General features: G+C 42.2%; 1 protein-coding gene across 1 annotated transcript in view; it reads right to left on the bottom strand.

Annotated features, from left to right (window-relative positions):
• The window catches only part of HUS1 (HUS1 checkpoint clamp component), a 61,307-nt gene that overhangs the window by 23,413 nt on the left and 17,070 nt on the right, over positions 1–20,824 (bottom strand). The window contains exons 4-5 of the mRNA XM_077491786.1: positions 10,985–11,092; positions 9,251–9,325 (exon numbers count right to left, since the gene is read on the bottom strand). Coding sequence (XP_077347912.1) covers positions 9,251–9,325; positions 10,985–11,092 — 183 coding nt within the window. The remainder of the gene's footprint in view (positions 1–9,250; positions 9,326–10,984; positions 11,093–20,824) is intronic.

The raw sequence follows: 20,824 nt of genomic DNA, 5'->3' as shown, positions 1-20,824 counted from the left end.
TAACAGAGGACAGAATAAGAATTAGACTGGGGAAACTTAACATTAATAAATCACCGGGACTAGATGGCTTGCATCCGAGGGTACTTGGATTTGGATTTGAGACAGCAGTTCTAGGATGGAAAAGGACCTGGGGGTCCTAGTAGATGATAGGCTCAGCAATGGCATGCAATGCCAAGCTGCTGCTAACAAAGCAAACAGAATATTGGCATGCATTAAAAAGGGGATCAACGCCAGAGATAAAACGATAATTCTCCTGCTCTACAAGACTCTGATCTGGCCGCACCTAGAGTATGCTGTCCATTTCTGGGCACCAGTCCTTAGAAAGGATGTACTGGAAATGGAGTGAGTACAAAGAAGGGCAACTAAGCTAATAAAAGGGTCTGGAGGATATTAGTTATGAGGAAAGGTTGCACGCATTGAACTTATTCTCTCTGGAGAAGAGTCGCTCGAGAGGGAATATGATTTAAATTCATAAATACCATACTGGTGACCCCACAATAGGGATAAAACTTTTTTGAGGAAGGGAAGACACATGGCCACTCATTAAAATTAGAAGAAAAGGAGGTTTAACCTTAAACTATGTAGAGGGTTCTTTACTGTAAGAGCGACAAGGATGTGTTATTCCCTTCCACAGGTGGTGGTCTCAGCGGGGAGCATCGATAGTTTCAAAAGACTATTAGAGAAGCACCTGAACGACCACAACATACAGGGACATTCAATGCAATTCTGACATATAATCACACATATAGGTTGGACTTGAGTCTTTTTTTTAACCTCATCTACTAGGTAACTATGTAACCCTAACAGGTTTTCTTCGAAGATTGCCCCATATTTGGCTCCATCCATTAACTCTGACTAGCTTTCCTGTCCCCGCTTAAGAAAAGCATCCCCACAACATGATGTTGCCATCACCATGTCTCATGGTGGGGATGCTGTGTTCAGGGTGATGTGCAGCATGTTAGTTTTACATCACACATAGGGGTTTAGTGGGCAAAATGAGTCACAATTCTGCAGAGAAATCAATCGGCTTCTAACCTCAGCTTGTTTGATTAGGCTTTAGCAATAAAACCCGGAAGCCGATTGGTTTCTCTGCAGAATTGTGACTAATTTCGCCCTCTCTAGCATTAGTAAATAAACCTCATAAGTGCACTTTTTTTTACCTTTAGGCCAAAAAGTTAAATTTTGGTCTCATCTGACCAGAGCACCTTCTTCACCATGTTTGTTGTGTCCACTACATGGCTTCTCGCTAACTGCAAACAGGTGATCTTATAGCTTTTTTCAACAAAGTCTTTCTTCTTGCCAATCTTCCAATAAAGGCCAGATTTGTGGAGTGCATGACTAATAGTTGTCCTGTGGACAGATTCTCCCACCTGAGCTGTGGGTCTCTGCAGCTCATACAGAGTTACCATGGGCCTCTTGGCTGCTTCTCTGATTAATGCTCTCCTTGCCTGGCCTGTCAGTTTAGGTGGACGGCCATGTCTTGGTAGGTTTGCAGTTGTGCCATACTCTTTCCATTTTCAGATGATGGATTGACAGTGCTCTGTGAAATGTTCAATGTTAGGGATTTTTTTTATTTTTATAACCCAACCCTGTTTTAAACTTCTCCACAACTTTATCCCTGACCTGTCTGGCATGTTCCCTGGCCTTCATGATGCGGTTTGCTCACTAAGGTTCTCTAACAAACCTCTGGGGGCTTCAGAGAACAGCTGTATTTATACGGAGATTAAATTACACACAGAGGTGGACTCTATTTACTAATTAGGTGACTTCTGAAGACAATTAGTTCCACTAGATTTTAGTTAGGAGGTATCAAAGTAGGAGCATGGGTCACTTTGTGTTGGTCTATCACATAAAATCCCAATAAAATACATTTACGTTTTTGGTTGCAACATGACAAAATGTGGAACATTTCAAGGGGTATGAATACTTTTTCAAGGCACTGTAGCAGCAACAGTTTGTGCAGCACTTTAGCTATACCAGAATTTAAAAGAATTTACTTTGCAAAGTGAATTTTCTCTTATCGTAAATGAAATAAGTAGAGCTGCGGAAAGTAACGATTAATTGTTCGATTAATCGTTAAATTTCTTTGATCGATCAAAATAATTTTGATCGAGGATGATCCACGGAGTGAGCTCTGTGGTCTCTCCCATAGGAAAGGCCGCGGCTTCAGCCTAGCTCCGGAAGCCGCGGCCATCTTTGTCCACCCGACGGCGGCTTAGTAGCGGCGCGCTGACGTCATTATCGCCCGCCTGCTTGTGCCGTCTACTCTGAGGATGGAAGGGTCTGCTTGCTGTCTATTCCGGACAGAGCAGCCAATGTTGAATATTAAGGTATGGGGGAGATGTGGACAGTACAGTATGGGGGAGATGTGGATATTACAGTTAAACTAACTTTCTAAGTTTAACCACTTGCCGCCCGCCCTATAGGCAATTGACGGTGGCAAAGTGGTTTCATAATCCTGATCGGACGTCATATGACGTGATCAGGATTATGAGCCGCTGCGCGCCCCCGGGGGCGCGCATCGCGGCGATCGTTGTTGCGGGGTGTCAGTCTGACACCCGGCAACTACGATCTCGGTAAAGAGTCTCCGACGGAGACTCTTTACCACGTGATCAGCCGTGTCCAATCACGGCTGATCACAGTGTAAAGAGGAAGAGCCGGTGATCGGCTTTTCCTCACTCGCGTCTGTCAGACGTGAATAGAGGAGAGCCGATCGGCTGCTCCTCTGACGGGGGGGGGGGGGGGGGGGGGTCTGTGCTGATCGATTATCAGCACAGCCCCCCCGAGGATGCCCACACTGGACCACCAGGGATGCCACCAGACCACCAGGGATGCCCAGCAAAAGGTAATCCTCCCTAGACCACCAGGGATGCCAGTCAGCACAATGGATGCCAATCAGTGCCCATAATGGATGCCAATCAGTGCCCACAATGGGCATCACTGATTGGCATGCATTATTGTTTGGCACTGATTGGCATCCATTAGTACAGTATAACACCAATGCTGCCTATGAGTGCCCACCCGTGCTACATATCAGTGTCCATCAATGCCACCTCATTAGTGCCCATCAGTGTAGCCCCATCAGTGCCCATCAGTGAAGGAGAAAACGTACTTATTTACAAAGTTTTGAAACTGAAACAAAAAAAAACATTTTTTTTTTCTAAATTTTCGGTATTTTTTTATTTGTAGCGCAAAAAATAAAAACCGTAGAGGTGATCAAATACCACCAAAAGAAAGCTCTATTTGTGGGAAAAAAAATTATAAAAATTTCATTTGGGTACAGTGTAGCATGACCGCGCAATTGTCATTCAAAGTGTGACAGCGCTGAAAGCTGAAAATTGGTCTGCGCAGGAAGGTGTTTAAGTGCCCGGTATTGAAGTGGTTAATAAAAAAATTGTAAAAACTGTATGTGTGTAATAATTGATCGAAATTAGTCGATTAATCGCTTAAAAAAAAAAAAAAATCGATCAATCGAACAGGAAAATTTTCATCAGTAACAGCCCTAGAAATAAGCAATTATAAAAATACATCACTCAGTTAAATTATGATAGAAAAACATGTTCTCTGCTAGCATGCTACAGAGTAGGACTAGAACCCTTAGTGCCCGTTCACACTACCGCGACTTGTCAGGCGACTTAGCCGCCTGACAAGTCGCGCTCCGTTCTGTACTATGGAACCGTTCTAATAGGAGCGACTCAAGTCGCTCCGACTTAGAAAAAGGTTCCTGTAGTATTTTCGGGGCGACTTCAGGCGACTTGCATTGACTTCTATACAGAAGTCATTTTGCAAGTCGCCGCTGAAGTCGTGTGCAGGTTGCGTCTGTGAGACGCGCTGCAAGTCGCGTCGCCCCTGTGTGAACGGGCACTTACACTCTGTTTAGAAAGAGTGGTCTCACACCCCTGCAAGTCAGACCGCTACATTATACAATTTTCTTTAGATTTACCTTCAACTATGGTATGTAGTGCAAGGGCCTGCCCAATTGCATACAAATTGAAAGTGTTTAGGTTTGACCTTCATATGATATGGTTTTGGTAAATCTGCTATCAACAGGGAATGTGTTGGACACTTTGAAAGGAGAGCACTGTCTCCCTATGAAGAGCAAATGTCATTTTGCAGCATGCCGACAGGACACAGGCTTTTCTACTCTAGGGGTAGCAGGCTGAGGCTGTTCATAAAGAAAATAAACTAATATTTTAAACATTTTGTTTAGATGTATCGGGAATGTATTTGACAGATTTAACTACTTCCAGTCTGGGCCAATTCTAGCACTCCTCTCCTACATGTGAACAACATCTCATTTTGCTAGAAAACAACTTAGAACCCCGATCATTAAATTTTTTTTTTTTTTTTTTTTAGCAGAGGCCCTAGAGAACAAGGCATCGTCAAACCTCTACTCAAGAAACCAAACCTGGACCCTCAGGATCCAAACAACCGTAGGCCAATTACAAGCCTCAACACCATTTCTAAGATCATGGAGAAAGCTGTAGTACATCAGCTACAACTTCACCTGGATACTCACAAACTCCTGGACCCGCTGCAATCAGGCTTCCGCCCGGGTCATGGAACAGAAACAGCTCTCCTCAAGATTTGGGATGACGCCCTCGAAGCAGCAGATGACGGAGAGCCGTGTCTCCTCGTACTGCTAGACCTAAGTGCAGTGTTTGATACAGTAGATCACAATAATCTACTCGTCCGACTCACAGAAGTAGCCGGAGTCCAAGACATAGATCTCCAATGGTTCGCGTCCTTCCTAGGAAATCGGTCACAGACAGTGAAACTAGGAAAATTCCTCTCCGAAACTCGGGCAGTCACCTGCGGAGTCCCTCAAGGCTTTCCTTTGTCACCCGTTCTCTTCAACATTTACATTCGCCCACTCCTCCAAATCATCAGATGCTCAGATCTCTGCTTCCACTCTTACGCTGACAACACGCAACTTTATTTGCGGATCAATGGAAAAAAAGATCACCAACAACAACTTGAAAACTGCCTCAAATCAATAGAGGACTGGATGACCACCAACTCCCTCCAGCTGACCGAATCAAAGACAGAGCTTCTTATCTTACACCCAAATCATAAGCCCGCAACCAAAACCTCCTGGTCTCCACCAACCGTCTTTGGGCAGACTATCTCCCCAAAGACCAAAGCGAAGAGTCTCGGGGTTATTTTAGACGCACAAATGTCAATGGATGCGCAAATAGGATCTGTAGTCAGTGGATCTCACCATCTGCTGTGCATGCTTCGCAGACTCATCCCTTTTATCCCAAAGAATGACAAAGTGGTAGTTGGAACAATCATTAATTCACGACTGGACTACGCAAATTCGCTTTACATAGGATTACCACAATATCAACTTGAGCGATTACAACTGATCCAAAACACGGCGACAAGGCTGATAACAGGAAAAAAACCCTGGGAATCCATCTCTCCTTCGCTGAGGAGCTTACATTGGCTAACCGTAAAAAAAAAAAAAAAAATCGGATCACGTTCAAGACCCTTTGCCTCACCCACAAATGCGTGCATAGAGAAGCTCCGCAATACCTAATGGAGAAAATAAATCATTACACACCAAACCGCAGTCTTCCATCAGCCAACAAAAACCTCCTCCTCGTGCCCAAAGCCCAGTATAAATCCAAGGGGGATCGGAGATTCGCTGTCCAAGGGCCTCGGCTATGGAATGCTCTACCAATCAACATCCGCCTGGAAGAAAATCACCTGGCTTTTAGGAAAAAACTCAAGACCTTCCTCTTTTAGCAGATGATCAAAGCTCGCCACAGCGCCTAGAGGCGATTCAGTTTGCATTGTGCGCTATACAAGTATTTCATTCATTCATTGAGAATAAAATGATGAGCATTGCATATGTTTATGTCATACGACATTTGTGTACCAGTTTTTGAAAAAAATACACTTTAATCCATTTTAAATGCACAAAAACATATTATCACACCCCACTGTTTGGTAGAATAATAAAAAAAAAATATGTCATACTTTAACCACTTGCCGACCGCCGCACGACGATGTACGTCCTATTTTTGAAGAGGGATATCTCGGTAACGGCAGCAGCTGCTGCCACAACCGAGATATCCATCTCTTCAGGCGGCGGTCGGCTGTACGATAACGGTGGTCTCCGCGGCGGATTCGCCGCGAGATCACCGCTATCGGCGGCGGGAGAGGTGCCACCCCCCCTCCCGCCGCCCTCCCGCACCTTCCGCCGCTTACCGGAGCCGTCGGTAGCGGCGGAGGCGATCGGGTCCTTCCATCTGCTGGGCATAGAGACAAGTGAGGCTAAGATGGCCCCCACTCGTCTCTATACCATAGGAGGGCGGAAGCGACGTCAAAACGTCACTTCCGCCCATACCTCTTAAAGGTATATATTTTTTTTAAATGTCAGATTTTCTTTTTTTTTTTTTTTTTTTTTTTTGCATTTTAGCCCAAATATGAGATCTGAGGACTTTTTGACCCCAGATCTCATATTTAAGAGGACCTGTCATGCTTTTTTCTATTACAAGGGATGTTTACATTTCTTGTAATAGGAATAAAAGTGATCCATTTTATTTATTTTTTTAAAACAGTGTAAAAATAAATAAAATCAATTAAAATAAATAAGAAAAAAATCTTTTTTTTTTTAAAAACACCCGTTATGACGAGCTTGCGCACAGAAGCGAGCGCATACGTGAGTAGCGCCCGCATATGAAAACGGTGGTCAAACCACACATGTGAGGTATCGCCACGATCGGTAGAGCGAGAGCAATAATTCTAGCCCTAGACCTCCTCTGTAACGCAAAAAATGCAACCTGTAAAATTTTTTAAATGTCGCTTATGGAGATTTTTGAGGCTATCAATTTACTCGGCATTCCATTATCTTTCACAGTATAAAAAAAATTGGGCTAATTTTACTGTTGTCTTATTTTTATATTCAAAAAAGTGAATTTTTTCCAAAAAAAGTGCGCTTGTAAGACCGCTGCGCAAATACGGTGTGAAAAAAAGTATTTCAATGACCGTCATTTTATTCTCTAGGGTGTTAGAAAAAAAACAATATAAAATGTTTGGGGGTTCTAAGTAATTTTCTAGCAAAAAAAAAACTGTTTTAAAACATGGAAACACCAAGTCTGAAAAAGAGGCCTGGTCCTTAAGTGGTTAAAATTGGGTCTGCCTGTAGAACGGTGCCAAATTACGGTACCTAAAAATGTTCAGAGGCAACAATTTAAAGGGCTTTACAACTTACCAGTTTAAAAGTTACACAGGAGGACTGGCACTAAAATTATTGCTCTCGCTCTGACGCTTGCAGCGGTGCCTCACGTGTGGTGCAATCGCTGTTTACATATGTGAGTGGGACCTACATGCATGTTCGAAAAATGCACATAAGTGCAGTGGAACAGGGGTAGTTTATTTTTATAAAATTTTTATTTTTTTAACTGTCACTTTTTTTTCCCCCAACTTTATTGCTATTACAATCATATCCCTTCCAATAGCATGGGGCATGAAGTCACGTGACGAACACACGTCGGGACACTAAGCGACCGGAAGTGACGTAGACCGAGCCTGCAGCTCGTTTGTACACTGTCTATACAGACTCTGTGTTTGTGAGTATTTTTATACATTTTTAAATAAATAAATCTGACTGTTGAAACATTTCACACTATGGAGTATCCTTCCTCCATGTCTGCTTAAACCCACATACACGCTATACCATTGAGGAACCCTGACTGCAATACCCCAGCAAAATCCCTTAAAGGGACCACACCATTTGTCAGGACCTGGGAATTCCACACTAAAGGGAAACTCCGCCAAAGGATCCTAAAGATCTGTATACGCGCCGTTACCTTACAGCGGTAAGGTAAGGGGACATCCATCATCGGTATACACGGAACCACGAAGGATATATCCCCTCTCACCAGCACCACTGCCCTCTCCATTGCAATATTGTTCACAGATTACCATGTTGAAGGAGTCACACCCTGTGCGATTATAGGAATAATCGCAGCACTTTGCACTTGAAACTGACTTTTGTCTGATACACCAGTATTGTTTGTCACCATATTCCTGTTTATATTTGAAGGTTTGCCTATGCGCACCACATTAGAGCACCTGTACTTTATGCGATTTTTGTGATCGCAACACTTTGGAATTGATATTGCTTATTTTTTTACCGTTGTTTACTGTATTTTATTTATCAATGTTCTGGATTATATATTAGCAGCAATAAGTATTATTGTTTAATATGCCACACAGGCACATATTTTTATTATATTCTTATTTGTATTAGTTTTTTTAAACTTTATTCTACACCTCCTAACTGTGGATTCAGTATATTGCCCTTACCGATAGGCACACCCCTCCGACGTACAGCGCACCACTATCATTCTTACTTATGGGGCATGACAGGTCCTCTTTATGGAGAGAACTGCGGTCTCCTCTGGCCTCCAATGCAGCCGATCAGACACAGATTAGTCTGATCGGCTGCTTCCCTGGCCGGTAACGGCCAGATAAACAAAGACCTGAAACAGGAAGTGACTAAATCCTCATTGCATTCTGTTTCTGACGTCACACAGTGGGAGGAATAACATCCGTTTCTCTCACTGTGTGTCTAGAGCTGGATGCTGCTGGGTGCATCCTTACTAGGCTCTCTGATAGCACTGGATAGCCCAGTTAAAGCTGCAGGAGGAGGGTGGGACCCCGTCCGTCGCCTCTAAAGGTAACCCAGTAGCTTGTTAGCCGCTCAGATTACTTTTAGTTTGTGCAAAATCACTGGCCCTAAATGAGGATCTCTCGATCATTGCTGCAGAGATAGCCAAGATACTACCCTTCCCATCCAAGGACGTTTATAAATATACCATGGACAGGAAGTGGTTAAACTAAAAGTTCAATTGTTATTGCATTCTGACAATGGGTAAATTTTCCCACCATCAAAATACACTCACACTGGTCAAGTGGAAGTTTGAAAGGCTGATAGAACTCTCGATCGACTTCTGTCAAACCAGCCTGCCCATAAATGGATTGAAATTTGGCCAGTCCCTGCTCAACTGATTGAATTGTGATCCATCTATGGCTGACTTTAGTCTGCCAAATGAACTGCTTCAAAAATAGATCTAGATGTATTTTATAATAATAAAAATAGTATTAATATTTGTAAAAAATAGCAATTTGTGCATTTTTTTCCCCGACTTTGATGGATGTATACCTTTTTTCAAACACACAATATGCTTGTATTCCAATTACTAAAACTGAAAATCACCAAGTGAGCAGAACTTACTATAAAATTGCTTAAATTCTTCATTCTCTCAACAACACTCTTCATAGTTTTTACTGCTGGCAAATATATGCTTACCTAAGTAGATGAAAAACAAAAAATGTAGTCAATACAGTAAAATATAGCATTAAAATGGTTTCATTTACATGCCTTTCAAAACCTAAAGTCCAACTTTGTTAATTTTTGGGGTTTTGTTTAGTAAATACTAAGTTGGATTAGATTAGTGGTCGTCAACTTGAAATCAACAGAGGGCCTCAAGTGAGGCCCCCAGAGAGTTCCAGGGTGCCACACAATAGCCATGCCTCTTTGTGCGTTGAGGTGTACTGCTTCTATTTAAACAGCCCATTCAAAATTAATGAGTTTTACAGAACCTCAACAGCCTAAAGCTGTGGTCCTGCTGTATTTTTTGCAGCGTACCGCAATGCAAACTGAAGAAAAAGTTAGGGTCATCATCGATGTCAGTGGTGCATCGTGTCAATGGACTACAGGAAGATTTAGACAATGGCAAACAAAAAAAACAGTGACTAATCTGATACAACCCCTCCCACTCCCAACAAGACTCAGCTTCCATAGAACAGGGTTCTGGAAAAAATGAAGGTTGAACAATATCCAGGTTTAGATAAAAAAAAAAAACACCCGATACTACCTTTGCTAAAAGGTTATGAGGACGCAATACTACCTTATCCTTGAATAATAATGATATGGCGGTTTACAAGAAAGAGAAGCCAACTCTGTTTTTTCTAGTAACCATATCTTCTGCAAGAAGGTTATCAAACAGTTTCCTTGTCAAAAAGGACCAAGGGAATATGTCATATCGCCTCAAAAAAGGCTGTTTTTGTAATGTCGATATAACTAAATTAGTTCCCCAACCAGGTTAGACCTAACCAGGGGATTAAGCCGCGTTACCCCCTGAATAAAGCTATGAACCAGAGAATGTGAAGCAAGTGGTCGTTTAAAGTGGTTGTATAGTCAAATTTGGTACTTTAACCTACAGGAAAGCCTATAATAAGGCTTACCTGTAGGTTAAAAAAAAATATATATATATATATATATCTTCTAAACCTGTACGGTTTAGAAGATATTCCCCTCGCAATGTGCCACTGACTGCAGAGGCGCATGTGCACAGGGGATTCTCGGCTGAAAGTCCGGCAGACGCCAGACCCTGCCGGAGAGAAATCTCCCGCGCGCTGTTTTTAAAACAGACGTTTTTAAAACTTTTTTTGCATCGATACATGTCCCCTGGGGCAGGACCCAGGCCCTCAACCCCTTTTTATGACAATATCTTGCATATTAACCTTTAAAATTAGCACTTGATTTCTCCCGTAGACTTTTAAAGGGTGTTCCGCGGCTTTCAAATTTGCTGCGAACACCTCAAATTGTTTGCTATTCGGTGAACAGCCAATGTTCGAGTCAAACTTATGTTTGACCCAAACATAAAGCCCAACCCTAATCCTAACCAATTCAAAACAGTTTTTATGTCCAATTAAAATCTGTATAAGAATATTTCATGAATCCAATCTACATTAAAGAATAGTTTGTTACTGTAAACAAATAAGTTACAGCATCAAATCATTATCATACTATTACATTTTGCTTTTTTTATCATGCTTTTTGTAGTAAGATTGTCAAGAATCTTTTTCAAGTTCCAAAAAAAGTAACAGCAGCAATTCACAGTAGATTATTTAAATGTCATGCTCTTATCAAAGTAACGGTAAGAAAACCCAAAAAGGTACTCACATCAAAGTCTGGTACAGTAGGTTCTTTAAAGTCATTCCACAGCCTTCTGGGAATGACGCTTACAGGAATGTCATGTGTAACAATACGACTGTTGAGTGATAAAGAAGGCTACAAAGATAGAAAGAAAAAACAAACTGGAAAATGAAACAATTTCACAATATTTATAACATCAAATGACTTCTAAAGCCTGAGAGCATTCAGAACTTTGGTTAACGTAAAAAAATAGTTTTAGCAATTATTTACTAGCTGTATATGCGATTTTAAAGTATTGCCAGTGGTTTCTTCTGTACTCTTTGCTTTAAATTTAAACAGCTAATGAACTAAACATTTCCACCTTGTCTGTCCAAATGTGGCTTAACCACTTCAATACCAGGCATTTTCACCACCTTCCTGCCCAGGGCAATTTTTAGCTTTCAGCACTGTCGCATTTTGAATTACAATTGCGCAGTCATGCAACACTATACCCAAACTAAATTTTTTTTTTAAACAGATAGAGCTTTGCTTTTGGTATGTATTCACCACTGGATTTTTTATATTTTGCTAAACACAGTTACATAGTAGGTGAGGTTGAAAAAAAACAAGATTTTTATAAAGGCTTACTTGTAAAATCCTTTTCTTTGATGTACATCAGGGGACACAGAGCCATAGTACTTACTATGTGGGTTATAGGGCCACTGGTGGTGGACACTGGCCACTCCCACTACTGGGAGTCCTCCGTTTTGTAGCCAAGCAATACAAGTGTATACCAAGAAGGGAGGGACCTCTGTGTCCCCTGATGTACATCAAAGAAAAGGATTTTATAGGTATGCAGTTATAAAAATCCTGTTTTCTTTTCTTACATCAGGGGACATGGAGCTATAGTACTTACTATGCGGGATGTCCCACAGCAATGGCAACTGAAGGAAGGGAGACACAACAAAAAAAAGTAGGGCAAAAAGGAGGCCAGAGGACTCACACTGCAGCCTGCAGTATACTGCGCCCAAAAGGCAATATCCTTATGACCTTTAATAACGATTTGATAAAATCTGTTAAACGTATGAACCGAAGACCAAGTCGTGGCCTTACAGATCTGAGCCATAGAGGCCCGATGATGCATCACCCCAAAGGCACTAATCGCCCTCTATGAGTGTGCTCTAACATGAGAGGGAAGAATTTTCTTCTTTAAGCCGAAGCTTGAACAATCACTTGATGAATCCATTTGGAAAATAGTGGATTTTTGATGCTGCCTATCCACATTTTGGACCCTCTGGCAGTACAAACAAAACATCCATTTTGTGAACCTGAGCAGTCACCTTTAAATAGAATGTAGTGCCTTCTCTTCCCTAGATTGAGGCTCTGGGGAGAATGTAGTGCCTTCTCTTCCCTAGATTGAGGCTCTGGGGAGAAAGAAGAAACAGAAAGAAGGAAGAATATCTTGGTTTAAATGAAAACCTTTTACCACCTTTGGTAAGGAATTCAGGGTGAGACATAAAACCACCTCATCCTTATGCATGATCAAATATGGCTCTTTACAAGACAGAGCCGCTAGTTCCGATACTCTTCTAGCAGAAGGAATGGCAACCAGAAAGATTATCTTTCTTGTCAAAAAGAACCAAGGGAATTTCTCGTAAAGGTTCAAACAGCTGATTCTGCAAAGCCAATAAGACCAAAATTTAAATCCCAAGGATTTGGAGGTGCCTTGATAGGGGGATTAATCTGTGTTACCCCGTGAATAAGCTACACACCCAGAGTGGGAAGCAAGAGGTCATTGAAAAAACACTGACAAGGCCGGGATCTGGCTCTTGATGGAACTCAAGGCCAGCTTCATTTCAGATCCCGTCTGCAGGAAATTAGGGATCCTGCCTATGACATACTTCCTGAGGTGCCAACCCCTGGATCCACACCAAGAAACATATGCCTTCCAGACTCTATAGTAAATTATTCTGGAATCCAGCTTCCTGGCATTAATCAAAGTAGACACTACCGAAGGAAATTGCCCACGATCCTTTATAAAGTGGGATTCAACAGTCAAACCTGTTAAATTTTTCGTCCGTTTTGTGCGAGAAGGTTTTGCTATAACGGCAGAATCTGGAGGACTCCTACTGCCATCTTTATGATCTCGGTAAATCAAGATCTTCTAGGCCCCACTGGGGGCCACCAAAATCACCTCCTTTCGTTTCTGCTTGATCCTGCGGAGAAGGCGTGGAAGTAGTAGAACTGGAGGAAACGCATAGATCAGTAAAAAAAAAAAAAAAACTGATCCCAAGGGAAGACTAATGTGTCTGTTCCACCTGCTAGCGGATCCCTTGTTCGACACAAAGTTGTCGAATCTGGACGTGAATAGGTCCATGTCCAGAATACCCACTCTCTGACATCACTAGGAAGATGTCAGGGTGAAGAAACCATTCTCCCGGAAATAAAAGGGGTGTTCTCCCGGAAATAATTATTAGCGACTCAAGTAGTCCGCCTGCCGATTCTCTATTCCTGGAATGAAAAATTGCCGATAGGCAAGGAATGTTGTGTTCTGCCCAAGCTAGAACATGATTCACCTTTTTTTTGGGCTGCACGACTTCTCCTGCTCCCCTGGCGATTGATGTAAGCCACAGCCATGGCCTTGTCGGACTGAATCCTGACAGAACAGTACCATAGTCTGACCGTCCAAGATTCTGGGGCCAGACGTACTGACCGAATCTCCAAAATGTTGATAGGCAAGGTCTTCTCTACCCTGGACCATCTCCCCTGGACAGAATCTTCTTCCAGGGCTGCTCCCCAGCCTACAAAGCTGGCATCTGTTGTTAACACTTTCCAGGATACAGGTAGAAAAGATTTTCCCTTTTGCTTGATAACAACCACCAATTTAAGCTCCAACTTACGTTGGGAGCCAAGCGTATTGGAAAAATGCAAGGCCTGAATATTTTAATTCCAGATCGACAGGATGGTGTTTTGAAGCAGTCTTGAGTGGAAACTGCGAGCAAGGGACGGCCTTGAAGGAGGCCCCCCATTTCCCCTAACAATCTCATGCACAGCCGAATGGAAGGATTTTTCTTTGTTTTGATAAGTTGATTTAGTCCCATAATGGAACGGATTCTTGTCTGGGGTAAGAATACCTTCTTCTGTACGGTATCTCTAACCAGCCCCAAGTACTGTAATCTCCTTGATGGTTTTAAGGAGGATTTTTCTAGGTTGAGTATCCAACCCAGAGATTCTAGGTAGTTTACAGCTGTGATCAGACTGGTTTAGACCAGAGACTGAATGGTCTATTAAAGGTAGATCGTCTAAATAGGCTAGGACCTTGAGCCCTTAATCTGGCTAAAGGAGGTGCCAGAATCTTTCAGAACACCCGTGGTACTGTGGCTAAACCGAATGGCAGGGCCACAACTGAAAATTATGATTTTATATTTCAAAGAGTGGGAAATATTGGCATATGGAGATATGCAACTTTGATATCGATTGAAGCCAAAAACTCCCCTCCTTGCAGGATGGACACAGACGATCGTATTGACTCCATGCGAAAGGATCAGATGTTTAAGTACCGATTCAGATCTTTGTAATCTAGAATGGGTCTTACCTCTCCATTTGGTTTTGGAACTGTGAAAAGGTTGGAATAAAAATCTGTGCCCTGTTCCACTAAGGGAACCTCTGATATCACCGACTGGGATAATAGATAATTCAGAGCCAGAAAGAAAGACTTCTGTTTCTCTGGATCCTAGGGAACCTTTGACCTTAGAGAGAAAAAAAAAAAAAAAAAAAGGAGACTGAAACTCTCGGAAGTCTAGTTGTAACCTAGAGAAAACTGCAGAAGCCACCCATCTGTCTTGACATTGTTCCTGCCAGATGTTTGAGAATTGCAGGAGCCTTCTCCCCACCTGAGTGAGGGGGCGCCCCTTCACAAGGAGGCTTAAGAATTCTGCTTTGTGGGCTTTTTGCCCCAAAGATCTCTTCTGACCCTGGTGCTGCCCTTGGGGGTCTTCCCTTTGAACCCGACGGTTGAGGCAGTCGAGACTTCCTAGAGGCTGATGCCCCTGGCACAGGAGAGGCAGCACGCTTAAAGGAGAAATATTTGAACTTCTTCTTTACTGGTAAGAGAGCTTTTCCCATTAGAGATCCTTTGGATGTATTTATCCAGATCGTCTCCAATAGCCGTTCAGCATGAGAGGGGAAACTGGCTAAGAGCTTTTTACACAGTGCTTCGGCTGACCAATTTTTCAGCCACAGAACTCTGCAAAAATGCACTAGTCCAAGCATAAGCCGTGAGGCTTGAATGATAGAATCTTTCATAGCATCTACTGTGAAACTTAGTGCGTCTGATACACCAGCCCATTGTTGGGCCTGCTGATCAGGGAGAATTTTAAGTTTTTCCACAAATTGTTCCTTAATGGAATGGGATACACCAATTGCAGCAAGAACCAGCTGCGCTACTGAATTTGCAAAAGACATATTGCTTTTAGAAAGAAGTTCCAACTTTTTATCTGTTGGATCCCTTAACATCAGCACATTATCCACCGGACATTCTTGTTCACTGAGGCGATTGCAGCAAATTGCTGGAACCCCCCATTTTTTATAGAACCAATTTAGTAAGAGTGCACAAGCAATCTGCCTTGTGATGCTACTCCTCTATACTAAGATCCTCGGAAGAGGATAAATAAGTATCTTCCAAATCTTTGGGAAGATCTACCCGATTCTCCAGCCTCCTGCACCTCAATAAGAGGGTCCTGAGCACTAGATGGGGGATCTGCTATGTTTGGCCTCACTATGGAGAGACATAGCATCAATCTTCTTTTCCAAATTACAAATGGTAGAAGACAAAACCTCTTGTGTGATATATACAGGGACTGAAGTGTCAAGCGCAGCTGCGACAAGAGTTTCCCCAGACAGCTCAATCTGACCATTCTCTCAGAGAAGGATGACATTCTTTTGGAAATGGATTTTGTTTATTGTGAAACCACTGACCCCTCAGAATCCTTAGAGGAGTTCCTGTCCCATTACCACTCATAGCCTGAAGCACAAAGCACAGACACCAGCAAAAGAATGTACACTGCTAGGTTATAGTCCAGCGCCAATAGCTGCCATTAAAACCTAGCCTGGTAAAGTACAATGTGTCAAAGGGAAGGCCTGTGTTACCAACCTGAAACAAGCCATCCTCCTGCTCTGCCCCTCCACAGCCAGCAGAAACCACACACACAGTGCTTTAACAGCTTCCTCCATGTGTGGCCGGCATCTGATGCCGTTAGCCACGGCCCAGCGCCAATTACGCCCCCCTTTGTTTCAAAAGAAAGGGTTTTCCAGCGTGTGCGGCACCTTGCGAACAGCCGATACAGCGGCGGTGGGGTTAAATCCACCACCGAGCGGCCGCGCGGTCTGTCTTTCTTTTTTTTTTTCAAAAAAGAATGCTTTTGGAGTATAAGTCCCCTGAAAGGGAAAAAACCATTAGGGGCGCAGGAGGAGCACCAGACACCCCTTCTTACCGGAGGATCTGCTTGTGGTCGGAGGAGAGGAGAAATGAAGGCTTCTGATACAGCACTTTTTCCAGCATCAGGCGGTGAGTGCTCAATACAGCCCTCCATGGTGACACATAGGCATAACAACATTATACATAAAATTAGAAATTCTTAAGAAAATCTCCCTTACCTTTCCTCGCAGTAGGGTTATCTGAGATAACCCAATCTTCACTTCAGGAAACCTTCAGGAACAGGGGAACCTCTGGTTACCCACAATCCTGGACCTGCAACACTGCCAGTAAAAACTTTATGGCCTTACTACCAAAAAGTACTGGATCCCAGGGTCCAGCTATCAGTGGCCCTATAACCCACATAGTAAGTACTATGGCTCTGTGTCCCCTGATGTAAGAAAAGACACAAGTCCAACCTATGTGCGTTATATGTCAGTTTAACATTGTATAACCCTTTATGTTGTTGTCGTTCAGGTGCTTATCTAAAGCCACATACACACAATTTTCTGCTGATTTTTTTCCTTCAGATTTGCCAAAACCATATAATATGGAGGTCAAACCTTAGGCGTTTCAATGTGTGTGGGATCAGGCAAACCCTTGCACTACATGGTTTTGGTAAATTCGAAGGAAAAAAAAAAAAAAATCTGCAGAAAATGAGTGTATGGGGCTTAATAGTTTTTTTGAAACTATTGATGCTCCCCACTGAGACCACTGCTTGTGGAAGGGAATTCCACCTCCTTGCCGCTCTTACAGTAAAGGACCCTCTACGCAGTTTAAGGTTAAACCTCTTCTCTTCTAATTTTAACGAGTGGCCACATGTCTTATTAAACTCCCTTCTGCGGAAAAGTTTTACCCCTATTGTGGGGTCACCAGTATGATATTTGTAAATTGAAAGCATATCCCCTCTCAAACGTCTCTTCTCCAGAGAGAATAAGTTCAGTACTCGCAACCTTTCCTCATAACTTATATCCTCCAGTCCCTCCTTTATTCGTTTTGTCGCCCTTCCCTGTACTCGCTCCATTTCCAGTACATCCTTCCCGAGGACTGGTGGACAGAACTGGACAGCATACTCCAGGTGTGGCCAGACCAGAGTCTTGTGAGTGGGAGAATTATCGCTTTATCTCTCGAGTTAATTCCCTTTTTAATGTCAGTCTTCTGTTTCCTTTGTTAGCAGCAGCTTAGCATTGCATGCCATTGCTGAGCCTATCCAATAGGACCCACAGGTCCTTTTCCATCCTAGATTCCCCCCAGAGGTTCTCCCACCCAGTGTATAGATTGCTCTCATATTTTTGCCACCCAAATGCATTATTTTACATTTTTCTACATTAAACCTCATTTGCCATGTAGTTGCCCATCCCATTAATTTGTTCAGGTCTTCTTGCAAGGTTTCCACATCCTACGGAGAAGTTATTGTCCTGCTTAGTTTAGTATCATCCGCAAATTCAGAGATTGAACTGTTTACCCCATCCTCCAGGTCATTTATGAACAAATTAAATTGTATTGGTCCCAGCACAGAACCCTTGTGGACCTCATTTTCCACCCCCTGACCTTTCCGAGTGCTCCCCATTTATCACCACCCTCTGAACTCGTCTTTGTAGGCCAGTACTCACCCTATGGTTCATGCCAACAGACCTTACTGTGTACAGTAAACATTTATGGAGAACTGTGAAAAAAAATGAGTTGCGCTAAACCAGTGAAACAAGTGAATTGTGAATAAATCATTGGCCTCACCTATAAAACAGAGCCACATTGGCCAAGAGTGTAAAACCTTCGATTAGGGTTAATAAAACAACATATTGAACTTACAAAAACATGGATGTCAGAGGCCTTAAGTCCGGTGCGCCGTCCTTCCTGGATCCTTCAGCCGCAAACACGAGGTGACGTCAGCACGTCGCTCCAAGTTACGTCCTCCAGGCGCACCAGACTTAAGGCTTCTGACATCCATGTTTTTGTAAGTGCAATAGGTTGTTTTATTAACCCTAATAAATCAAGGGTTTTACACTATTGGATCCTCTATATCTTTTCATGCAATCTATACTCATCCATGAGCCTTGATCCACGTGAGATAAGTTGAAGAGTGTCGGGTCTATTTCTTACGTTTTGGAGATTATGCTAATCAGCGGGATGGTCTGAGGGTCCAGGAGATTGTAATATCCTCATATGCTCTCTGTGATCCTCTGTAACGGGGAGGTCATAGACTTCTGGTAAGAAGTAAATCTTTGCACAGTGGTGGTGGATTGAATACAGCTCACATTCTGAAGAATTTTTATGGATGGACTTTAATGTTAAACTTTTCACCTTTGTCACGCACGGGTGCATGTTATTAATTTTTTGGACTGTATTTAAAAAGGGACATCACTTTTCATATAATTTTATTTTTCATTATTGTGTGAATTTTTAGTCACCGTTTGTTGAAATATGATTACGTATATATGATCCATTGTGCTCATTAGTTCTTTGGTGTTTAGTTTAGATTATCCATTTTGTGTGCCTCCCCTTTGCCAATTTAGGTTCACGCTGCCCTGGTTAACTCTCGGCCAGTGTGGCTCTGTTTTATAGGAGAGGCCACGGATTTATTAACCATTCACTTGTTTCACTGGTTTAGCGCAACTCATTTTTTTGTTTTTCTTCTGTAGTTATGTTATGCAGAAAAGTTGCTGCTTCCAATAGGTCTTTATAGACCTTTCATAGTAGTGTATTTTGTGCACTTTTACACCATAGTGCAGTTTCTTTTTCAGTTTCCCATTATGGAGAACTGTGCCAAATGATTTTGCAAAAGCTAGATACACCACGTCTACAGACCTTCTTTTATCTAGATGGCACCTCCCCTCCTCATAGAAGGTTAATAGATTTGTTTAGCAAGAACGATTCTTCATGAATCTATGCCGATTACTGCTAATAACGTTTTCATTACTAAAATCTTGTATATAGTCCCTTATCCCCTCCAAGAGCTTGCATACTATTGATGTTAGGCTAACTGGTCTAATTCCCAGGGATTTATTTTGGCCCTTTTTAAAATATTGGTGCTACATTGACTTTTCTCCCATCAGCTGGTACCATTCCAGTCAGTAAGAATTAGGAACAAGGGTCTAGCAATTAAATTCCCTAAGGACCCTCGAGTGCAAGCCATCTGGTCCCGGTGACTTAATAATGTTATGTTTTCAAAGTCTAATTCTACCCACTGTTAGCCATGAGGTGCTTCCCGAGATGTGTTATGAGGATAAACACTGCAGTTTTGGTTACTGTAGCCCCCATTCTCCCCCCACCCCCCTATTCCCTTGTGAAGACTGAGGAGAAGAATACATTTAATACCTTTGCCATCTCTCCATCCTTAGTTTTTTTTTTTTTTATATGACTTGTGTGTGACCCCAGATCTCATATTTAAGAGGTCCGGTCATACTTTTTTCCCCCTATTACAAGGGATGTTTACATTCCTTGTAATAGGAACAAAAGTGAATAAAAAAATAAAAAAAAGACACAGAACAGTGTAAAGGGAAAAAAATAAAATAAAAATCAAAAAAATCAAGCTTGCTTGCAAAAGCGAACGCATACGTGAGTAGCGCCCGCATATGAAAACGGTGTTCAAACTACACGTGAGGTATTGCCGCGATCGGTAGAGCGAGAGCAGCAATTCTAGCCCCGGTCCCCCTCTAACGCAAAACATGCAACCTTGTAGATTTTTTTTAAACATCGCCTATGGAGATTTTTAAGGGTAAAAGTTTTTCGCCATTCCACAAGCGGGCACCATTTTGAAGCGTGACATGTTGGGTATCAATTTACTCGGCGTAACATCTTTCACAATATAAAAAAAAAATTGGACTAACTTTACTGTTGTCTTATTTTTTATTTCAAAGAAGTGTATAAAAATTTTTTTTTAAAAATGCGCTTGTAAGACTGCTGCGCAAATACAGTGTGGCAAAGTATTGCAACGGCCGCCATTTTATTCTCTAGGGTGTTACAATTTTATTTTTTTGTTTTTTTAGGTTGAGGGGTTCCAAGTAATTTTCTAGCAAAAAAAAAAGTTTTTTTTTTTTAACTTGTAAGCAAATCTCAAAAAGAGGCTTGGTTCTTAAGTGGTTAAAGAATTTCTTGGGATTTTTTTTACTCTCCTCCACTATGCGTTTTTCATGTTCTATCTTAGCCGCCCTAATTGCACCCTTGCATTTCTTGTTACATTCTATGTACGTTGATGATGATCCCTCAAGCCTTGCATTTCTTGAAGGCCTTCTCTTTTGCCTTTATATGCATTTTTACATTGGAGTTAAGCCATCCAGGACTTTTGTTTGCTCTTTTAATTTTCCCAATGGGATGCATTGGCTAATGCCCTTAATATGCTCTACAAGCAAACCCATCTCTCCTCTGTGTGCTTTGTTCCTATGATTTTATCACAATTTATATCTTCTAGCAAGGTT

This window comes from Lithobates pipiens, unplaced genomic scaffold (assembly GCF_037356315.1).
Source record: "Lithobates pipiens isolate NorthernLeopardFrog02 unplaced genomic scaffold, aLitPip1_a1.2 Scaffold_19, whole genome shotgun sequence".
Taxonomy (NCBI): Eukaryota; Metazoa; Chordata; class Amphibia; order Anura; family Ranidae; genus Lithobates; species Lithobates pipiens.
Note: the sequence above shows the minus strand (reverse complement) of the source record. Positions and strands in the feature narration are given on the sequence as shown.